Source organism: Rhineura floridana, chromosome 4 (assembly GCF_030035675.1).
Source record: "Rhineura floridana isolate rRhiFlo1 chromosome 4, rRhiFlo1.hap2, whole genome shotgun sequence".
Classification (NCBI taxonomy): domain Eukaryota; kingdom Metazoa; phylum Chordata; class Lepidosauria; order Squamata; family Rhineuridae; genus Rhineura; species Rhineura floridana.
The window spans coordinates 136,908,178-136,932,068 of NC_084483.1; the positions used below are offsets into that span (position 1 = coordinate 136,908,178).

Sequence of the window (23,891 nt, forward strand, 5' to 3'; positions counted from 1 at the left end):
TTGAAAGCTTTTTAAAAAATGTTTTTAAAGATGTTTTGTTTTAATGAATTTTAAAGTCTGTTTTTATGATGTTTTAAAGTGTTTTTAGTGCTTTTGTTTGCCACCCTGGGCTCCTGCTGGGAGAAAGGGCAGGATATAAATCAAATAATAAACAAACAAACAAATAAATAATTTATAACGTTAAAGTATTTTATCGAACCTCCTATCCAGGAGATTTATGTCCTTCTGGGATGCAAAGCATGCAAATAACATTGACCTGAGTAAGAGGTGGCAATTTTTTTTCCACAATAGCACTCCTTCAAAGTTCCATTGCATCACCTTCCTTGCTTACCCATCCCCAAATATGGTTTTTTTTTTTATAAAATCTACAAGATTCTGCAGCCCCCAGAGTATCCCCCAAATCTTCTAGGGACTAGGGGAGGACCTTCCAAAGCACATGAAGGCACAAGGAACTGCAGGAGGGAGAACAGAAAAGTCTACTGACACAACATTGGATATCACTCAAGCCATTGGTTTCAGTCTGAAGACTCTACAAGAGTGTTTCCCAACCTTTGGCTCTCCAGATGTTTGACTACAACTCCCATCAGCCCCAGCCAGCATGGCCAATGGTCAGGAATGATGGGAATTGTAGTCCATCAACATCTGGGGACCCAGAGGACAGGCTATTCTATAAAATGGCTACTATAGTAACATTAGCAGTTTACATCAAAGTTTTTTTAAAGAATTTAACCTGGCATTTATTTATTTTTAATCAGTCTGCCTCTTTCTGGACAGAACAAGGAAAACTCTTTCACTGAAAACTCATATGGGAGGAGCAATCCTGAAGAACTCCAACAAAGCGCTTCCAGACTGGAGCTTAATCTTGCCAACACATCATTAGCAACACATCATTTTAATTTTAATTTTTCTTACCGTAGATGGTGTTTTTTCTAAAAAGATTCTTAAAAAAAGAGTTAGCTCTTCTGAACATGTTCTTGAGCTCATTAGAGATACCAGCAGATCCACCAGCACCTGCTGGCATGCTGAAAAGCAAGAACATCATTTGTTTTAAAATGGTCACTCTACTAAAAATGTTAGTGTAAGTAGCTGGAATCCAAGAAGCCACCCAATCAACCCATCTCCCTTCCTGATAGAGGTCCCTGCACTGCTGGATAATATTTCTCCTAACACACAAGAAAATGTCGACAGCAACCTCTGCTTTTGCATAGAATATGCACATACACGTGTACGTATACATGTTCACCTAAATAAGCTCTTGGAATTACAGCCACAGTAAATCTAATCCTATTGCAATAAACAACTTAATTTTTTTTAAAAAAAGAGCAATTGATTTGGAATAACCTGCACTATGGACAGAACCCAATTTTGTGCATGTGAACTTCTATTTGTGCAATGGGACTTCACTTTCCTCTTCTGCCCCCTGCTCCATCAAAATCTACTCAGGAGAGTCCCCCCATCTTCTGGAGCAGATTTTGAGGGGGTACAGAGGGGTACAGGGAAAAGGAGAGTAAGATAAAGTCCATTTAGTTTGCACATGTACAGCTCTGGATATAATTTATAGGATGGTATTCAACTAAATTCTTCCACTAGCAGAATGATTTCCACTAGTGCAACCAGACTTTCCCCCCTCCTCCCCCGACACTGTCCCCAAATCTACTCTAGAGGGTTGGGGGGATCCCCAGAGCAGATTTAAGGGGAGCATGGGAGAAGGAGAGGGGGAGAATATTCCACTGGACAAGGAATGATGCTTTCACTGACAGAACATTCATGTTAGAACTACATACAACCCATAGTATTTTACTACAATCCACAGTATTTTACATAGTGTTCATAATCTTCCAGACTATATAAGTTTTTTCAAAAACTCTATACATGCAAAATGAGGTGCAGATTGTTTGCACTGTACTACTGTAGTATTAGCGAAAACAAAAAGAGAACAAATGGCCATAAAAGTCTAACATTCTTAAATTAATGCATCTCTGCAGGTGTAGAAATGTTCGGTTAATAGCACCTGTCCAAGTGTTGAACAGTATAAAAAGGAAAGAGTGCTGTTATTCATAACTCACCATGAAAATTGGTATCTTTCTGTATCAATATGTGGAGGAACCCTACCAAGAGACTCTTTACAGCTCCCTAAAAAAATTAAATATATATATATATATTGAACAATCATCTGGAATTAGCAAAATACCCACCAAGCAATGGGGAAATATGTCCTTAGAAAATAGGCTTCAGCTGCGTGGCTGGCTGAATACTAGCCTTAACTTCCTTCCAAGCTGCCAGTGCCTGACCTTGTCCCCCTCCCTTCCTCTCCCAGTCAATTATCTCAACTGCACAATTATCTCAGGCCCCTGACTCTTTCCCTCTAGTTGAAGACCATCCCAATGACATCAAGATGACCACCAAATGGTGGGCAGATATAAGGGAATGTGACCTAAAGATGCACATATGCTTAATGAACTGCATAAGCAGATTTTGTGTGTGTGTGCTTTAAGCTTTGGAAATTGTGTCTGCTTCCTTAAATACTGCATTTTCCAGAAAGTAGGTGTGTGGGTTGTTGTTCATCTCTGCTGTTGCTCTTACCCACATTTATTCTAGATCCTTTGTTTCTAGGCCAGTTAAGAATGGTATTCTCTGCCTCTTTTGCTAGCATGAAGTCAGCTGGTTCATAGGCATGCAGGTAGATCTGAGATGGGGATGGGCATTGATGTAATGACTACTGACATTGGAATGCTGATGGCTCTCTTAACAGAACAAAGCAATGGGAGATTGAGAGAGAAGATAAGGGGAGTCTGAAGGGTCACCCCCAGCTTAAAAGATGGAAAGTTTCTCAAACTGTCTATTACTTTCCCATCCTTCACAGCTTTCTATCCCACCTACACTACCCAAGTAATTCAGGGATAAATAAGCAGAGACTTGTGGATGTGTGGACCACTGCTGCAGAACTTATTGAATATTGATATCAGATATGTATTCATACAGTAAACTTGCAATTCACTTACCTGTTGCATAACTAACATTGCATTTTTTCCCTTCAGCCTGATTACTTTCAAGAAATTCTGAAAAACATGCGTAAGGACATCTAGGCTTGGGCTGCCAGCAGAGAGTAAATACAATTCCAACATGCAGATTTCAGGGTATATTAATTCCCCTTGAATGAGGTTTTCTGCTATGTCGCTGGCAAAACTGGAATAACCAAAGCATCCTTTTTCTCTCTTAATGTCTGTTCCTGAAAAGAAAGGGTTACCTCTTAAAATTCAGTCACTCAGCTGCTATCTGTCCTAACTACCTATCTTGTGGCTTTTATAACTACTTCTTAACTTTTTATTAAATATGTACTGATGGGGTTATCAGAAAATTAGGATCTTTTTAAGCATACAGTTGCCATACAAAAATGTGCAGTGTAAACCATGCACATTCATACGCTATGAAGATAATCTGGTGGTGGCTGACAAGTACATACACATGTAAACACAATAATCATCCACTTTTGGATCTTTCACTGTACCAATATGCTTATGCTCCGCCAGTACTACACACAGATACGTTTGTGCCATTCTACTTTAAGAAAACTCATGACCTACAGAGTGAGTGCTTTATAAAAGGGTGAGTTGTATTTTGAAAGCTTCAAATACAACCCTATCATTATAAAAAAAATACAGCTCCCATGAGCAAAAAGAAGGTAAAATTTATGACTTGTCTATTCAGCTGACAAGTTTATGAAGGAATCAGGAACTGGGAGGAGCAACAACTGCTGTGATCTAATAATAATAGTTTTGAATTTTGCAGATCATCACAGGTGTTGCTGCCACCATATTCCCTCATTTCCTGGCTCAGGTATGCCAACCACAAAACATGATTTAAAATAAGAGAAAATAAAAGGGCTGCTTCTCTACTTCAGTGCAAATGTGACTTCAAGATGACAGCTAAGAGAAGACCAAAAATCAATACGGATTCATTTGTACAAGTTCTGTATCAGAACAAATAAGCCCATAAGTTTCCAACACATTGTCTCATTCTTACATCACCATATAGTAAATGGTTTACCCTGAATGGTTTACCATGAATGTGACAATCTCACTCACTTTGTTCTTTCCTGCTAAAATGCGGGAGAAAGAAACATGACAGCTGGCTTAATGTTACATCTGAGCTGGAGATGACAGTTTGTTTCAGTCCCAACAAACTATGATCCTTCGTTCAGATGTAATGCTAAGTCAGAGATTGAGGCCCATTTTTCCCATGAACTAATGGGCAGGAGCAGAGCAGGCAACATCAGAACATTCACAGTAAACCATTATGTTTTACCATTACATGCAAACTGGCCCATTGTAATTAAAGATTCTCCATCAAATTCCAATTTAATTATCTGAGCTGGGAAACCACAGTGCATGATGAGTCCATGCATGCATGAATGCTGCTAGAATGTAACCAAGCCGTATTTGAGAAAACCATAGGTTCATTGCATGAAATCAAAGTTCACACTTACCTTCATCCTTGCTTTCACTGTCATCAGGATTACTTTCACTATCTGCATCATAGCCTTCTTCTTCAGCAAAAAATTTAAAGCTACAGCACTGGGATTCTTCAGCTTCTTCAGATATGTCACCAGGCTGAGGTACAGGTTCCTGTTCAGACTGATGGATCTGTAGAATGCATATTTTATTCATTTATTTAATTTATTTATTACATTTATATCCCACCTTTCCTCCAAGGAGCTAAAGTTGGTAGACAAATATCATTTTAGATATTTAAGATCAACAATTAAAAACCTAGGCCACAGCTTACAGAAGATTCTGGTCTTCATAGAATGTTTGACAACAGTTACGTATTTTCAAATAATAGGGAACCAATTGACAATATCTGACCCATCCCCTCATTTGGTTACTTTGATCTTTATGGATTCTGGCTGTTCTGTCATCTTGTGACTTCATTCATTTTTCATTCATTGGCGATCACTTGTGGCCGAGTAAGATTATCTTCCAAGATAAGGTCTTTGCTTGGAAGACGCCTGTGCGTGAATTTGTTTTATGTGGGGAGATCGGTGCACAACGATCAACACACAATCTTGACAGAAAAAGGCTTTGATCCAATGGCATGGATACCATGACTATTGGAAGTCTTTTATCTGCTGCAGCCTTCATCCGTCTTCACAGCAGTTGTAACGTACACATTGTTATCCTCTGCCTGTTCTGCTGTTGAGGACTTTCTTGGATCGTTCTTTCTCTGGTTCCTCTCCCTTGACCTTACCGCCATGGGTGACCCTGCTGGGAGTACATGACTCCCGACGGCATCGCTCACAGGGTTCATTGGAACACACAAGCCCACTCACCACTACAAGGTGACAATCCAGCGAGAGGCATCTTGTGACTACTATTTAACTCTTATGAAAAATAGGTGACATAGGTGACATAAAAAAGCAAAACAAATAAGGGTAAAATGACCATGAAGTCATGCTAAGCTGTTCCAAGAAATTAGCAAAACTATATTCAGCTAATAAACTACAGGCATGCATCCAAAAAATGACTTCTTGTTCAAATCCACATATACATTCTGGCCCACAACTTACAACTTTCCCTCACTTGTCTACTTTTTTGCAGTCAACAAAACACAGACCTTCTATTTGTAATGTCTTCAAGTTCTACTTTTCAACACTTAAAGGGGGGGGGCTTGGTAGGGAAAAAAGATGAAAGAGAAATTCAAGAGGTCAAATCTCTCCAGAAAGCTTCAGGGTCATTTAAAATATAAGTCATTTAGAAAGTATACCAAGTCCAAGAGGATGTCAGCATAGTTAATGAGAAGAGGCAAGTAAGCTATTTGAGGTAAGAACGCTTCCTTCAGAAAACTGATGTCTTGTCCAAATGAGAAGAAAAAGGAATACAAACTTGCACAAAAAGGCAACCAGACAATAAGAGATGGAAACAAATCAAGTAGCATGTCATTAAAAACCCTAATTATTTAAGTACATTAGGACCAGGAAATTGGCTAGGGAGGCAGCTGGAGTCAAAGGTGTGCTAAAAGAAAAAAAGAAGATTGCAAAAAAGCTGAATGAATTCTTTGCATCTGGGTTCACAGGGCAGATAATAATAATAAAAAATAACAGTATTGTTATTGTTATTTTCAGGAACAGAATCTGAAGGCTTGAGGCAAATAGCAGTGGCAAGAGATGAAATTACAGGCCTTACTGACAAATTAAAACTGAACAAGTCATCTAGTCCAAATGGTATTCACCTTAAAGAATTTAAATGTAAAGTTACTGATCTTTTAACAAAAATAACTGGTCCCAAAGAATGGCAAAGTAGCCAATGTAACACCAGTTTTATAAAATGGATGCAAGAAATTCAGATTGGCTAATGTAATATCTTTTTCAAGTAAACTGGTAGAAAGTAATTTAAGCTAAAATTATCAAGCATATAGAAGAACAAGTCTTGCTAAAGACCTATCAACAGGGCCAGGGCTGGCTCCAGGCATGCAGGGGCCCTTGGGCATCAGCTTGCCCTGGCCCCCCGGTGTGTGTGTGTGTGTGCACACGCATATGCGCATGCGCGCAGCCCCCCCCATGCGCCTCCCACCTGTCTAGTCTTTACCATTGCCCTTAATGAAGATGGCGGCTGCGGTTTCCCTAAGGGGAATGAAGCCTCCACCACCATCTTTGTTGATGGCACACGTGCGTGCTATGCGCGCACATCTCTGCCATCAACTAAGATGGCGGCAGCGGCTTCAGTACCTTAGGGAAGCTGCGGCCACCATCTTCATTAAGGGCAATGCTAAAACGCCAGCTGACAGGTAAGTGGGGGGCATGGGGGGGCGCAGATTGTGGAAGGGGAGTGGAGGGCCCCTCAGGGCCCCTCAGGGGCTCCTGTAGCTCCGGGGCCCTCGGGCCAGTGCCCAACCTGGCCGCCCTTTAGAACCGGCCCTGGACTTTATTGGATGAATTTCAGTTGGTTCAGCTCGAGGACGTGGACAAGGTGCTTGGACTGGTACGTGCAACCACTTCGATACTCGATCCGTGCCCCTCTTGGCTAATAAAATCTAGCAGGGAAGGAACAGTTGGCTGGGCCAAGGAAGTGATAAATGCCTCTTTACGAGAGGCAGTGGTCCCTGACTGTCTGAAAGAAGCGGTGGTGAGACCACTCCTGAAAAAATCTTCCTTGGACCCAGAAAATTTCAACAGCTACAGCCCAGTAGCAAATGTTCCATTCCTGGGCAAGATCTTGGAACGGGTGGTTGCTGGCCAGCTCCAGGCACTATTGGATGAAACCGATTATCTAGATCCATTTCAGTCGGGCTTTCGGCCTGGTTTTGGCACTGAGACGGCCTTGGTCGCCCTGTATGATGACCTATGTCGGGAGAGGGACAGAGGGAGTGTAACTCTGTTGATTCTCCTTGATCTCTCAGCGGCTTTTGATACCATCGACCATGGTATCCTTCTGGGGAGGCTCGCGGAGTTGGGAGTTGGAGGTACTGCTTGGCTGTGGTTCCGCTCCTACTTGGCGGGTCATCTCCAGAAGGTAGTGCTTGGGGAACATTGCTTGACTCCGTGGGCTCTCCAATGTGGAGTTCCGCAGGGGTCGGTTCTGTCTCCCATGCTTTTTAACATCTACATGAAGCCGTTGGGTGCGGTCATCAGGAGTTTTGGAGTGCGTTGTCATCAGTACGCTGATGAGACGCAGCTCTACTTCTCCTTTTCATCTTCTTCAGGTGAGGCTATCGATGTGCTGAACCGTTGCCTGGCCGCGACAATGGACTGGATGAGAGCTAATAAACTGAGGCTCAATCCTGACAAGACTGAGATGCTGCTGGTGGATGGTTTCTCTGATCAGATGGTGGATACATACCCTGTCCTGGATGGGGTTACACTCCCCCTAAAGGACCGGGTTCGGAGCTTGGGAGTCGTCTTAGACTCTTCCCTATCACTTGAGGCTTAAGTAGCCTCGGTGGCATGGGATGCATTCTACCAACTTCGGTTGGTAGCCCAGCTACGTCCCTATCTGAGTCAGGAGGACCTTACATCGGTGGTACATGCTCTGGTAACCTCGCGTTTGGACTACTGCAATGCGCTCTACGTTGGGCTGCCTTTGAAGACAGTTCGGAAGCTGCAGCTAGTGCAAAATGCGGCCACCAGATTGCTGACAAGGACCAAGCGGTCTGAGCATATAACACCTGTTCTGGCACGCTTGCACTGGCTACCAATATGCTTCCGGGCCAGATTCAAAGTGTTGGCATTAACCTATAAAGCCTTATACGACACGGAACCACGCTATCTGTCGGAACGCCTCTCCCGCTACGAACCCGCCCATTCACTACGTTCTGCTACGAAGGCCCTCCTCCGGGTTCCGACTCATAGGGAGGCCCAGAGGGTGATGACAAGATCTAGGGCCTTCTCAGTGGTGGCCCCCGAACTGTGGAACAGTCTCCCCGAGGAGGTGCGCCTGGCGCCGACACTGTTGTCCTTTCGGCGCCAGGTTAAAACCTTCCTCTTTCCCAATGTATTTTTAACTTAAGTTATTGATTTCTTTTTGTTGTAACTGGTTTTTGATCGTTTACTGTTATATGTTATATGTTTTTATTGTATTATATGTGTATTTTACTATATTCTCTGTTGTTCACCGCCCAGAGAGCTTTTGCTAGTCGGGCGGTATATAAGTGTAATAAATAATAATAATAATAAATAATTTTGCAAAGGTATATCCTGCCTCACTAACTTTTTAGAATTCTTTGGAAGGGTCAATAAGCACATGGATAGGGATGGTCTGCTAGACACAATATACCTGGACTTTCAAAGTCCCTCACCAAGGGGTCCTGAGAAAACCTAACAGTAACGAGACAAGAGGACAGGTCTTCTTATGGATCAGAAACTAGTTAAAGAACAGAAAATAAAGCATAAATATGGATAGTTCTCATAATGAAGGGGTGTAAGGTTGCTCAAGTATCTGTATTGGAAAGAGATCCTGGGTATGGGGAAGAACCTAGTGAATATATCAACCTACAACTAAAAAATTCTAGGTGAAAAATTCCATGCTAGGGATTGTTAGTAAAGAGTTTGTATAACTGGAATTGGAATACTGCGTACCGTTCTAGTTGCTACAACTCAGAAAAGATATTGTCAAGCTGGAAAAGGGCAACCAAAATGATCAGGGGACTGGAGTAAATTCTCTATGAGGAAAGGTTACAACATTTAGAGCTTTTCTGTTTAGAAAAAAGACAAATAAAGGCAACATGATAGAAGCGTATAAAATTATGGATGATGTAGAAAAAATTGACAGAGAGAAGTTTTTCTGTCTCTCTCATAATACTAGAACCCAGGGCCATCCAATGAAGCTGAATGTTGGACAGAAGAAAAGTACTTCTTCACATAATGTATAATTAAACTGTGGAATTAGCTATCACAAAAGGTATATGATAGTCACCAACTGAAATTATTTTAAAAGGGGGTTAAACAAATTCATAATGGCTATATGCTACCTCTAGTATCAAATACCAGTTGCTAAGAAACAACAGCAACAGTCCTCATGTCCCGCATATGGGCTTCCTATGGACGTCATGTTGGTCACTGTGGAAAAACAGAATGCTGGATGTGATAGCTTTTGTTCCCATTCAGCAGGGCTGTTCTTGTGTTAGACCCTATACTTTCCATACACAGGGTTCTGAGTAAGGTGAAAGTAACATTTTTATCCTGATATCCATTAAGTTGCTCCTTTGCTAGGCCCTATGCTAGATTTTTCCCATTCAGACTTATCTGTTATTTGTATTGTTTGTAAATATTCTACTGTTTCTAATGACGGTAAAAATGCAACACTTATGAACACCCCCGTGACATATCACCTTAATAGAGATGGGGTGGTCAGACAAGCAGGCAAGCAATATGAAACATGCATTTTTATCTTATACCTTTTCTTTCTTCTCTTCAGTATGATCAAGTTCAGCAAAACATGTTCCCAATGCAACTCGAAGCAAAGAATCAAATAAAGGCTTCACCAAGTCAGTCTCCATTATTCTAGATTTTGCAAGCTGGTCCCTCATTTCAAGTAGTATGTCTTCCACACATATGTTCTACATTAAAATAGACAAAATATGCTTACACATTTGTTTTGATTAAATGAAAATGGTACTAAAAAGCTATTATAGTTTCCCCTCTCCTGGCTTTCTCACAATTGCCAACACCAAGAACTAAATGTATTTGTGAAAGTGTTTCTCTTGTATGTTATACTCATTGTACAGATCATTATGATTATCTCTAGATAATTCTCATATCTCTGTAGATTTCACACATAATGTATGTGGTACAAGTCTTCTCAGCCTGTTTTGAAGTTACAAAAACCTAAACAAAAAAAAATCATAATACACAAGCCTTCCTAAAAAGCAGCAAGATAATGCATTGCAAACAGAAATGTACGGTGTGAATAAGCCTCAGTGCAGTTTATCTTCAGGCTACTTTTACTATATTTCCTCAGGCTGCACACTGTGCCTAGATCTCTCTATGAAAATGCATTTCACGCTGTTTCTTACAGGGGGTTCCTCTTATTTTACTATGACAGCTGCTTCCTCCTTCAAAGAAACTATCCACTGCACATCATTAAAAAATCCTGTAATTGTATTAAATTTACTTGGAAGTTCATCTTGCCCTCTAGAATGAAAGATATAAACTCTTCTCCCTCTATCATAACACAAGAATCCATGGACACTCTAATGCTGGAAGAGTCAGGATTTTAAAATTTATTTTTTTTAAAAAAGTACTTTTTCATGCAGCACATAATTAAGCTATGGAACTCACACCCAGAGGAGGCAGTGATGGCCACCAACTTGGAAGGCTTTAAAAGAGGATTAGACAAATTCATGGTGGATAAGAGTATCAAAGGCTACTAGCTATGATGGCTATGATCTGCCTTCACAGTCAGAGGCAGTAGGCTTCAGAATACCAGTTGCTGAAAGCTGCAGGAGGGGAGAGTAGTCTTGTGTTCAGATCCTGCTTGCAGGTTTTCCACAAGCATCTGGTTGGCTACCGTTAGAACAGGATACTGGACTAGAAAGGCCAATGGCCTGATCCAGCAGGCTGTTCTTATGTTCTTAATTTTAAAATCCAAAACAGCAGCCATTTTTGTTCCTAGCTCTAAAACTGCTTTTAGAGGACACTGAGAATGTAATTATTTTATAGCAGGTTACCTGAGGAAGAGACTCCATTTCCATCTTCTGCTGGAAATTATTTGCACTGTGTAAACAAATTGCTAGCAGAGCTTCCAAAAGTCTTATACCCTGGAGTGACCACTCATTATCTTGCATGAAGCCTCTTTTTGACTCTGTGGTACCCTCAACTGAAGTTTGTTCTGCACTTGAATGATCATAGGAAAGCCATTCAGATTGATCTGTAATGTCAAGATTTTCATCAAGACTATCACGGCCTGATTGACCTCTCTTGTTACTTAGTATCAACTGCAATGTGCCACTAATCTCAACAGGTTTCTCCGGCTCACTTTGTTCCTTGGCTCCTTCTTTGGCAAGTTTCTGAATAACCATGGCTATTAATTTATGACATACTTCAAAGCCACCAAGTCTATGGAACTGTCTTTGGAAAACTGAGCTGCCCAAATAAATCCAGCGACACATCGACCAAATGTCTGCTGCCCTATGGATATGTTCCAAAGAAGGTAGAGACAGACTCTCTGGAGACAGACACGGAAGCCTGTGGCTCAAAGGTTCACTAGCTGTACTGTCATAACCCGAAGTATCTTCAGAATCATTCACTGAATCTCGATCAGCATCTGCTTCCTTACTGACACATAAAAAAGCAACACAGAGAAATATGTTTATCATGTTGACATGAGCATCTTGACTGACTGATTTCTTCTTCTTTGGATAAACTTCTCTGAGCCCAGCATAAAATTTGGTGAGGCTTTGAGGCACATCCGAAGCTACTTGCTGCCTATGAACCAAAGCACCTAATTCTAATGCAGACTTCTTTTGATCATTGTCTAAACCATCTAGGTCTGGTATTACTTGGTCCATCTGCTGGTCTCCAAGGCAAAATATTAATGTTTCAAACACTTTCAAGGAATAACTTCTCACAGAGTCCAAGTAATTTAATTCAGTCATTTGATTTACTCCATTGCAGCTTATGAACAACTCTCGTATTATTCTGTAGAGAAAAGCAGATATCAAGTTGTTACCAATTAGATGGAACAAGGACAAAAAAATTGGCACATCGCGGATTGTATCTGATTGTGTCCCTTCATCCTGAGGCAGCTGGCAGGGAAGGGCAGTGCCACATACCTGGCCTCCTCTCAGCCACATTGCTGTGCTTACCGAGAGGGAGAGGGTCAGTGCAGGCAGAGTGACAGTGCCAATCCGGGCTCCACTGCTGCTCCTACACCAACTTCCCTGCTGCCTCACCTCTCCAGAAGTAAGTACAGTGACACAGCCAACAGCAAGCTAGGAGTGGAACAACACCCCTTCTTGCCATCCATCCCTGCCCTCCACTGAAGGAAGACTTTTTGATCCAGCAGAAACTTTCATGAGCGGAAGAGTGGGGAAGGTGACTTTCCCACATTCCCCCTTTCTCCACCAGCCCACAACATCATCCTCCATTGCTTTCCCTAACCCTACAGAATCTGCATCTGCAGTAGAATGATTTTTAAAGATGTTTCTTAAGATATTTTGTTTTTAAGATGTTTTTAGTGCATTATCATTTGCTTGCTGCCTTGGGCTCCCTTTGGAAGGAAGAACAGAATATAACAACAACAACAACAACACTTTGTCAGAGGGCTACAGAGGAAAGGGGGAAAACAGTGAAAATTGCCTTTCACCCTTCTGCTCACAGAAACGTACAAATACCTTCCATTAGTAGAGGGACACAATACATCTCCAATGTTCTCTTTTGGCTCCTTAGGCCATAATCAGGAGTTAGGTGTAATTAAGTACACTAAAATACATTTTTTACATTTTTTAAACAGCTACTTCTATGTTATTTGAAATGATAAGAGTTTGGATTTAATATCAACATAAGTCACTTCTCACAAAACTAAAGCAAAAAAAAAGGGAGACCCTAGGAGGGTGCAAGACAAGAAAAACCACTGACAATGTTACCTTGGAGACAGCATCATACAAAAGCCACAATCCCACATGTTTCAACATTGAACATGCCACTGCTATGTATACAGAGTTCACAAGTAAAACTTGGCCGCTTTTCAAGGAGTATAAATTCTTCTGTACAAACATACTCCTGATACAGGGGGCTAAGATGGTGATGAAGGCAATGGTGTAAGGTGTGAGCTCACTGCCTTACACAGGAAAGTGTATATATACAGGAAAACTCTTACAGATTCTTAAACTATTGCCTCAGCTTCAGATGGAAAATAAAAGTTTTACCATGGGGCAATATCCTGGAGGCAGTGAGAAGTGGAGGAATCCTAATAACATCTTCTCAGCAGCCAAGTAAATTTAACAATCTGAGATGGCCAATAAAAAAACAACAGTCAAGCCCAGGCATGCAACATTCCTCTAAGGCCTTTAAAGAATTAAGGATTGATGAATTTTTAACAGCCAGTGGCCCTGAAAACAACTTCTCTATTCTTACTTTGGGAAATCAGCATACAGTTTTGGAACTTGATTCCCCACTCTCCACTGGTAGAGCAGACTCCCTCTCCCTCTGATCCTTTTGAAGTCTCTCCCATGGGTATTGAAAATATGCTTTGCTGACCCCTCCCTCTTAGAGAAGATCCTGGAATCGTCCAAGAGATTCTCTTTCTGATTATGTTGCAAACCGATGAGTATTAACTGCTCAAACTATTATAGCTATCTTCCCACAAAAGTCTTGATGAGGTTAATAAACTGAATGCATAATATAGAATAAAAGCAAATTTGGGTCAGATGTTCAATTACATTGACCATTCATTAAATAAAATGAGTATTTTATTGAATAAAATGAATGAATATAAGCAGAGCTCAAGAGATTTTCAAAAGCATTGTATGATTCTTTTATTTACTTCTATTGCTTATGGTTAAACTTTTAAGCATCTGATTTTTAGAATATACTTTCTACCTATTCTTCCTCAAAAGAGGAAACTTCACAAAAATGAGGGGATTGGTAAAAAGAAAGCTGAAAAACAAAGTCCAGAGGGTCACATCACTCGAAAATGCTTGGAAGTTGTTTAAAAACACTATATTAGAAGCTCAACTGGAGTGCATACCGCAGATCAGAAAAGGTACCGCCAGGGCCAAGAAGATGCCAGCATGGTTAACGAGCAAAGTCAAGGAAGCTCTTAGAGGCAAAAAGTCTTCCTTCAGAAAATGGAAGTCTTGTCCAAATGAAGAAAATAAAAAGGAACACAAACTCTGGCAAAAGAAATGCAAGAAGGCAATAAGAGATGCTAAAAAAGAACTTGAGGAGCACATTGCTAAGAACATAAAAACCGACAACAAAAAATTCTATAAATACATTCAAAGCAAGAGAACATCTAGGGAGGCGATTGGACCCTTGGATGCTAAGGGAGTCAAAGGTGTACTAAAGAATGATAAGGAGATCGCAGAGAAGCTAAATGAATTCTTTGCATCTGTCTTCACAGTGGAAGATATAGGGCAGATCCCTGAACCTGAACTAACATTTGCAGGAAGGGATTCTGAGGAATTGAGACAAATAGTGGTAACGAGAGAGGAAGTTCTAGGCTTAATAGACAATATAAAAACTGACAAATCACTGGGCCCGGATGGCATCCACCCGAGAGTTCTCAAAGAACTCAAAGGTGAAATTGCTGATCTGCTAACTAAAATATGTAACTTGTCCCTTGGGTCCTCCTCCGTGCCTGAGGACTGGAAAGTGGAAAATGTAACGCCAATCTTCAAAAAGGGATCCAGGGGGGATCCCGGAAATTACAGGCCAGTTAGCTTAACTTCTGTCCCTGGAAAACTGGTAGAAAGTATTATTAATGCTAGATTAACTAAACACATAAAAGAACACGCCTTGCTGAAGCAGAGCCAGCATGGCTTCTGCAAGGGAAAGTCCTGTCTCAGTAACCTATTAGAATTCTTTGAGAGTGTCAACAAGCATATTGATAGAGGTGATCCTGTGGACACAGTGTACTTACACTTTCAAAAAGCTTTTGACAAGGTACCTCGCCAAAGACTTCTGAGGAAGCTTAGCAGTCATGGAATAAGAGGAGAGGTCCTCTTGTGGATAAGGAATTGGTTAAGAAGCAGAAAGCAGAGAGTAGGAATAAATGGACAGTTCTCCCAATGGAGGGCTGTAGAAAGTGGAGTCCCTCAAGGATCGGTATTGGGACCTGTACTTTTCAACTTGTTCATTAATGACCTAGAATTAGGAGTGAGCAGTGAAGTGGCCAAGTTAAAACAAAAAGGGATTGCGAAGAGCTCCAAAAAGACCTCTCCAAACTGAGTGAATGGGCGGAAAAATGGCAAATGCAATTCAATATAAACAAGTGTAAAATTATGCATATTGGAGCAAAAAATCTGAATTTCACATATACGCTCATGGGGTCTGAACTGGCGGTGACCGACCAGGAGAGAGACCTTGGGGTTGTAGTGGACAGCACAATGAAAATGTTGACCCAGTGTGCGGCAGCTGTGAAAAAGGCAAATTCCATGCTAGGGATAATTAGGAAAGGTATTGAAAATAAAACAGCCAATATCATAATGCCGTTGTATAAATCTATGGTGCAGCTGCATTTGGAATACTGTGTACAGTTCTGGTTGCCTCATCTCAAAAAGGATATTATAGAGTTGGAAAAGGTTCAGAAGAGGGCAACCAGAATGATCAAGGGGATGGAGCGACTCCCTTATGAGGAAAGGTTGCAGCATTTGGGGCTTTTTAGTTTAGAGAAAAGGCGGGTCAGAGGAGACATGATAGAAGTGTATCAAATTATGCATGGCATTGAGAAAGTGGATAGAGAAACGTTTTTCTCCCTCTCTCATAATACTAGAACTCATGGACATTCAAAGAAGCTGAATGTTGGAAGATTCAGGACAGATAAAAGGAAGTACTTCTTTACTCAGCGCATAGTTAAACTATGGAATTTGCTCCCACAAGATGCAGTAATGGCCACCAGCTTGGATGGCTTTAAAAGATTAGACAGATTCATGGAGGACAGGGCTATCAATGGCTGTGCTCTGCCACCCTAGTCAGAGGCAGTATGCTTCTGAAAACCAGTTGCCGGAAGCCTCAGGAGGGCAGAGTGTTCTTGCACTCGGGTCCTGCTTGCGGGCTTCCCCCAGGCACCTGGTTGGCCACTGCGAGAAAGGATGCTGGACTAGATGGCCCACTAGCCTGATCCAGCAGGCTCTTCTTATGTTCTTATGTTCCCTCTCATCCCCAGGAAAATACATTATGCCACTTTGAAGTTATAAACAGCTCCAAAATCTAGATATCGATGGGCTAAATAGTGACATAAATGAAGCCTCCTTTCCATGTCACACCTGAAGACTTATTTATACTTCAATAACCTTGAAGGTATAAAACTATAATATGCTCTCTTTAGGGTTGCCCTTGTTTGTTGTGGAGTATATGTAATTCAAAGTGTGATGACCAATTTCTGATGACTAGAAGCAATTTAAGCCAGTTTACTAGAAATTAATAAAGCACTGATCTTTTAAATCACAAAATGATTTTGGCCCTACTCACCATTTCCTTCCTCAAATCCTTTAAGCAGTACCCAGGATTATACACCTGTCCCCTAGGTCATAGGATGACAGCACGCAGTTAGATATATTCAATGTCCTTCATCTGGCTGGGGCAGATGTTGTGGGTATTTTATCCATTTTTGCTGTTTTTCCCATTTTTTTGCTGCCACAGCTCAAGGCTGGGACATCAGAAAGTACCAGATCAGGCCATCGCTGGTATCTGGAACAGCTTAAAACCCACTGGATTCTTGGCTGGCCTACCTCCACACCATTTCAGGGGTTTCTGCTAGCTACTGCAGCTGTGCCTTCCACCTACACTTCCAGTTGGCGCAGCAAGGACATGTGTAGACCATGGCACATCCAAAGCCCCTCTTGTGCAGTGGATCAGGGGTTTGGATTGCTCTGAAATGCAGTGTGATTTTTTTCCCTTTACTATCTGTCTCAAAATGTTAGATTATAGCAGATTATAAATTAAACTTCTGGCAATGCTGATTTTCATAAAACTAAGCTATTTAAATCCCATTGATTTCAGTGAGAAAAAAGTACATTCTTAACTTTTATTCTAAAATTAATGGGACATGAAAGTTTAGCTTAGGTTTAGCAGGCAGCCATTGGGACTTAACAATTAAAGGTGAAAGAAGAAAAATAGAATATAACCAGAAAAGATAATGTAATCAAAGAGAGGAGTGTTTTTTTACAACAGAATTGCAGAGATAAGAGAAAGATGACTGGTTAAAGGTCTGACAAACTTAATACACTTCCATTTGTAGACATAATAAAAATGTAATAAAAATCAATTAGACACTGATATATAGCTCCAGTCAGACCAAGTTTCATTCACTGTTGAAAAGGGTACAGCCAAGTAGGCTCTTTCCACTGCTAATTGTGGCCTGAATCTGGTATACAAAGATAATGTGATTCATTGAAAAAACATGAACTAATTTTGTATTACACAATTGAGAGGACCCTAAACTGGTCCTCCTAAAATGTAATGCTTTAGAAAACTCTTTGCTTATGCTTAAAGAAGTTCTAGCATTTACCAGCAGGCAAAATAAATAAATAGAAATCATCCACTCCCATCCATGCTGGAAAATAGGGGATGGACATTGTGGGATGTAATGATGAGCAAAAACGTAATATGCCAGGCAATAAGAGGCCAAGATAATCCCAGATTCATATGAACTGTGATTTCTGTTTCCCTCTAATTCCATCTAGATATATGAATTTGTTTCATATTTTGGTATTTACGTGTTGTTAGAAGCACATGTTTATTAATAAAAGTGGGAAATTTATTCAAAAATTCTCCACTTACTAATTCTTCTTGGGACAAAACCAAAATTGAATCGACCAAGACAAATACAAGTATATGCTTTGCTGAACTGCATTAATCAACCATAGTTGAACTGTTGGCCTTAGATTTCCTAAAGACTGGAATTATAAATTGAGAACACTAGCAAAGACTTAATCTGTCTTTGACAGCACTAACGCTAGGATCTACTTAGTTCAGTATTGTCTAGTTGTGTCTATTCAGGGTTTCAGACAGGAGTCTTTTCTAGCTCTACCTGGAGATACCAGGGACTTGGGATCTTTTGCATGAAAGCAGGTGCTCTACCAACAAACTATGGCCCTCATTGACATTTCAGAGCACAGTATTTGTAATGAATGGCTACATACCTAATCACTGTGATCTCTCTCAAAATCTTTCAATAAATGTGTGTTAAAAAGGAATTACAAATAGAGATATTATAAGAGACACATTAGTTATATCATCGTGCTATCAAAAAGCTACAGATTATGTTATTTTTACTGGGTTGGATCCAAACTTGTGCCCTGCATAAGTGAAAATACATCCACTTATGCACACGCAGGAAAGGCAGTTCTTCCATCTGGCAGCAGATGCTCAGGTCTCATAGGTTGCCACCCTGGTGGGTCCCTCAAATCATTAAGAAATGCTTGTCAGAGACTGCTATCGAAAAGGAGGAGCTGAAAAGCAGGAGCCTCATGAAAGTCTGGATCGATCCTCCTGTGTACAGATACCTTTGGGCACTGGGCAAATCATGAAATCAGTATTTCATCATCATCATCATTTATTTGTATGCCGCCTTTCCACAGCTGAACAATGCTCAAGGCGGCTTACAACATTGAAAAATTACATGATTCATTCTAACAGTTACAAAAATAAAACAAAACAAAATATAGTCAAACCAGTCATAAGCCATAAACTAATGAAAACATTTCTATAAATATACAATAAAATTAAGCAATCTCCACATACTTCATAATAATGTCTAACAATAAAAATACAAAGCTATACTCCCTAAAACAGCCAAAGTGTACCTCTAAAATTAAATCTTGACCCCCAAAAGAACTCAGTATTTGTCTCAGTCCTGCAAACACTGCATCAATGCAGTCTCTCTTTAATTCAATGGTGCCCAAAAGAAGCTCCACACGAGGCCTATTTAAAAAAAGAACAGAGTCTATTCAGCAATAGCAGTTGCTGAACTTGCCCATTACCTATAGGTGTATATATGTTCTTGAACAAAGTCTATGAGTCTGATCCAACCCCTCCAACATTCATTATACTTTGGTGTGTGGGGAACACTCCCATATAATGAAGAAAATTAACAAACCTGGATTTAAACAGTGCAGGCAGAGTCTGTAAATAGATTTGAAGCACTTCCTGTGGCAAACTCCTTTTATGGTAGCTGTCTGTCTGACTGACAGCAGTAGTAACACCTGATTGTTGAGAGTTATGAGCCAATTCAACACCTCTCTGGAGCACTGGGCTGAATATATAATTATACAGTTTCCACTGAATAACTTCATTGCCTTTTTGAATCAAATTGCAAACATGACTAGCTATCTGCATGCAGCGCAGTTTATCGTCTTCTTCAAAAACAAGACTCTGGTATGCCTCCAAGGCATCCCATTTCAGTAACGTATCTTCAGATCCTCTGCTAGGCAAAATTCCTTGAAACCTATAGGAAGCTGAAGAACTTGATGGAGAAACAACATCAGTAGCATTCCCATGCATGACATCTTCCAATTCAGCAAGCTGGTCACAGTCAATGGTACAAATGTTGCAGGAGGCCTGTGTAAGTTTTTGAGAAACTTGCGTTCCTCCTAGTTGGTCTAATATAAACTTATTAAGGATGCTTAATATATGTGGCTGAAAGTTTTTTAATACTTGTGATTTGAAAGAATGAAGCAAGGGGATAATTACAGATCTGGGGTCCATGCAACAACATATGCCCACATTATGGACACCAGATAAGATCTGAAAACATGTGCTGCTCAGTGAAAATTGTTCCAGCAGCCGCAAACATTGGTGAGCACAAACAGCAATGCAGCAACACCGGTCAGGATAATGAACTTCCCCCTCCAGTGTTTCCTCAAATGGATTCTTGGAGGCCTGATTTTTAAAAGTAGAAACTGGTAGCCCTGAGAGGTCTCTGTGGTGGTGCATGAAGTGAGAGTACTCACACCGCCTGTGCCGTTTTCTTGTACACACAGACTGATGAAGTTGTTCTGACTTCACTTTTTTGATAGTACTGATTATTTTCATAATGCTGTTAATGAGGGCTGAGAGATATTCTGATGCTTCCGTGTTTATCTCTGTTTCCCTTGCAACCAGCCACTCCATCTGCAGTACAGTGGTTTCAAATAGTTTGAATCCCTGGTGTTGTATGAATTCATGAACAAGATCCATGGCTTGACTAAAATAAATTGGATTGGTGGCTGCACTCTGAAGGAAGCAAATCAGGATTTGCAGAACTCCTTCTATAAACTCTGGCAAAAGGAGGGCTCTGTGGCGATATTTTGAGATGGCAGGATCATCCTGAATTCCTTCCTGTAAAACTCCCTTTTGTCTTGAAGCAAAAGGATCATATGGTTTTTCCAGCAAACATTTAGTTTTTAAAGCTGCTTTAAGTAAATCAGTAAGATTTTTTCTTAAATTGCCAGGCATGGTCTCAGCATTATTAACATCCATAGCCATAAGGTACAATACTGTCCTAAAGAGCATTCTCTGAACCAGAGCAACTGGTTCCTCTGTCCAGCTTGAGGAAACTACGTCATTTTCAGCAGCACTAGTTGCTTTGTAGCAGTCTCCAAGTTTTGACAAGAGTTCTGTTAGTGTGGATACCACATTTGCTGCTAATGCTGACTTGTGATTCATAGCAATATCAAACTTGCACACTTTTTCTAGCAACGACAGTAAGACATGACACAAGTCAAAGGGAGAGTTGTCTAGGTAGCTGACAAATGATGCAGCTGGTTCATCTGAACTCTCAGAACTGATTTTTTGAACTGGAATAATCTGTTTGGAGTCATCTACATTCTCCCTACTGAGATGACAACTCTGGACTTCTTCAGCTTCTAGAAAGCTACATCTACCTGTAATAGACTGTTCCTTAGGTGGGTTTGTTAGAAAAGGCTGCAGGATTTGGGACCTCCTGTGCTTCATCATCACAGCACTCTTCTCATCTGAATTGCCTTCTGAATCAGAGGTGGATAGGTGGGATTTCCTTGCATCCCTCACAGAATAGCGATGGGTAGATTTGCGCTGACGTCTACATTTCCGGGAAGAACTCAATTTCACAGGTGCCTGGACAGATAGATGAGAATTTTCTTTTACATTTTCTTTTTCCTGAGTAGATTTGTGAGAAGCTGGAGTTGTCTCTTTGGTCAAGCATGTATCAACAGAGAAGGGCAGATTAAAGTCTGTTAAAAAAAATTACAGTTAGATTATTTCAACTATGGAGTCTCAGAGCCAGTCCAAATATGATCCAGGAGTGTAAGGTTATACATGCAAGTCTTGGCCACACCATATGGCCACACCAATGATCTTTAAGATGAACTGAGGCCTACACAGATAAACAGGTCCTAGATATATAGGTGTTTGTTCATGTAGAACCTTCAGCATGACCTGGGTCCTACACTTGGTGGGGAGGATGTACAAGACACACTCCCAATACCCCATTATGTTGTGGTCATCTGTGAAGCAGTCCTCAATTGTACTCTCACATTTGGTACACATACATGCCAACATTTTCAGGTTCTTGAATGTTTTGTGCTAGATATTATTTGTTTTGGCATACATTTTAACTCTTATCATTTTAGAATACCAACTGCACACACTGCACACATTTGATGTATGGAAGAGGCATGCCCTTAAGAGACCAAAATAAAACACCAAACTCTCAAAGTATAAACATTTTGTGACAGGCTAAAATTCCAGTTTATCCATAGATCAAATGCTACAAGCTTTCTGCATCAATGTCCTAGTTGCAGTGGGGATTATCAAGCACTTTCAAAAATGCTCTGCCTTCACGGTCAGAGGCAGGATGCTTCTGAATACCAGTTGCTGGAAACCACAGAAGGGGAGAGTGCTCTTTGCACTCAGGTCCTATTTGCGGATTTCCCTTGGGCATCTTGTTGACCACTGTGTTAACAGGATGCTGGACTAGACGGGCCACTGTCCTGATCTAGCAGGCTCTTCTTATGTTCGTAAAGCACTTTACAAAAAGATATGGGGCAATATCCAATGTTAGCCAAGTAACTTAAGTCCACTGAATTGAATCCAAAGTTGTGCGAAGGGAATTTTGCTTCTGCAATGGGACTTTCCCTTCCTCTCCAATCACCTCCCATGCAGGTCCCTGCGCTCCCCCAATCTGCTTGTAGATTGTAGTAAATCATTCTACTCTAGGACTTCACTGGATATCACTCATAAGGTCTACAGTTACACACACACAATCTGCAGAAAAATAATGCTATTTATGCGCATAAGAAATTAAACCAATTAAGCTTAAGCTTATTTGAATATGGAAAATTAAAGGACACAACCAAGTATCTCTCTATATTAAATAATATGTTGATATTGCAAGAGCATCTCTTAAAGTATGTAAAGAACACATACCTAATGCCTTTTCTTCTTGGACAGGTATTTTCCATACTAGTGGCAAAAGTGACAGGAGGAGAGTAAGAAGGTCTTCTCGACAAGTCAGCTCCTATTTAGGAAACAAAAACTTGTTTTATTCTGTATCGTTACGGAAAGTTAGAAATTGTTAACCACCAGAGATTCAAAAATAAATTTGGTTTAAAGCTTCTTTGCTTTCATTTTAATACCTTTTTGAAAGCTTCCAACACTTATTTCTCTAGTGTGACACATTAATAGCATGTTTTAAGTTTTTAATTCATCTGCCAGACACTTCCCCAATGACAATAAGGCCCAAAAGGCTGCAAACCAATCTAAAGGCATATGGATATTTGGCAAATCCTTGTAATGAAACTTTCCACGCTGGAAGAATTCTTTACTCAAAGAAGAATAAGAGGCTTATCTGCTGGTTTGGAGCAAGTAAAACTTTAAGGCAGGAAGCAACTAAAATGCTGAAGATATTATAACTTAACTGCAGACTATATAGATTATAGACTATACATTTAGAAACTTAAAACTAATATTTCATCCACACATAGGTCAAGATCAGCATCGTAACAGGTTTGATATTTTTTAAAAAATCATTTACCTTGCTGCTTTGAAATGCAAGATGAATATCAGGCCCTCTTATGTATTCATACTCTTGAGGTCTGAGGATCTGAACAAGGTTCTTGGACAAATGCAGACTATAATCTATATGTTTAGATCTCTCCTATCTTGATTATAGCATAAAACAGGGAAAGATTGATCAGCTGGATTCAGAACTGCAAAGGAACAATCCTGAGTGCCCTGAATGAGGCAGCTATGAGGCTGTTCCTCCCAAGCTGCTCCTCCCAACATTCCCAACCATGGACCATGTCGGGATGGATGGGAACTGGAGTCCAACAACCCCTGGAGAACCACAGGTTCATCACCTCTACATCTCCATTATATCTGATTCAAGTGAGACAATGGAAGTACTGAACTAGTGACTGAGCTCAGTAATGAATTGAATGAGGGCCAAGAAACTGAAGCACAATCCAGACAGATGTGCTATTGGTGGGTGGTTCCTCTCTTGGTGATGGTGTTCAGCCTGTTCTGAATAGGTGATACTCCTCTTGAAGGACCAGCTTTTCAGTTAGAGAGTGCTTATCAATCCAGCTTTATCACCGGGGGTGGGTGGGGGACACAAGTGGTGACTGTGGCATGAAGTGCTTTTAACCATCTTAAGCTGGTGTGTCAACTGCAATGCCTTCTGGACTGAGATAGTCTTGTCAAAGTTCTTAAAGTTGGGGACAATGCACCTTCTGCTCTCTGTCTCAATATTCTTTGGTACCGTGAGAACAACGCATTA

At 40.6% G+C, this 23,891-nt stretch overlaps 1 protein-coding gene across 6 annotated transcripts in view; it reads right to left on the reverse strand.

Annotated features, from left to right (window-relative positions):
- The window catches only part of LYST (lysosomal trafficking regulator), a 160,745-nt gene that overhangs the window by 109,169 nt on the left and 27,685 nt on the right, over positions 1-23,891 (reverse strand). For 4 of the 6 annotated variants that reach the window (XM_061624547.1, XM_061624549.1, XM_061624548.1 and 1 more), the window contains exons 3-10: positions 22,541-22,631; positions 19,254-21,345; positions 11,161-12,130; positions 9,889-10,050; positions 4,487-4,643; positions 3,003-3,229; positions 2,067-2,133; positions 913-1,022 (exon numbers count right to left, since the gene is read on the reverse strand). In XM_061624547.1, the coding sequence (XP_061480531.1) occupies positions 913-1,022; positions 2,067-2,133; positions 3,003-3,229; positions 4,487-4,643; positions 9,889-10,050; positions 11,161-12,130; positions 19,254-21,345; positions 22,541-22,631 (3,876 nt within the window). The remainder of the gene's footprint in view (positions 1-912; positions 1,023-2,066; positions 2,134-3,002; positions 3,230-4,486; positions 4,644-9,888; positions 10,051-11,160; positions 12,131-19,253; positions 21,346-22,540; positions 22,632-23,891) is intronic. The other 2 variants (XM_061624550.1, XM_061624551.1) reach the window with 2 other exon arrangements.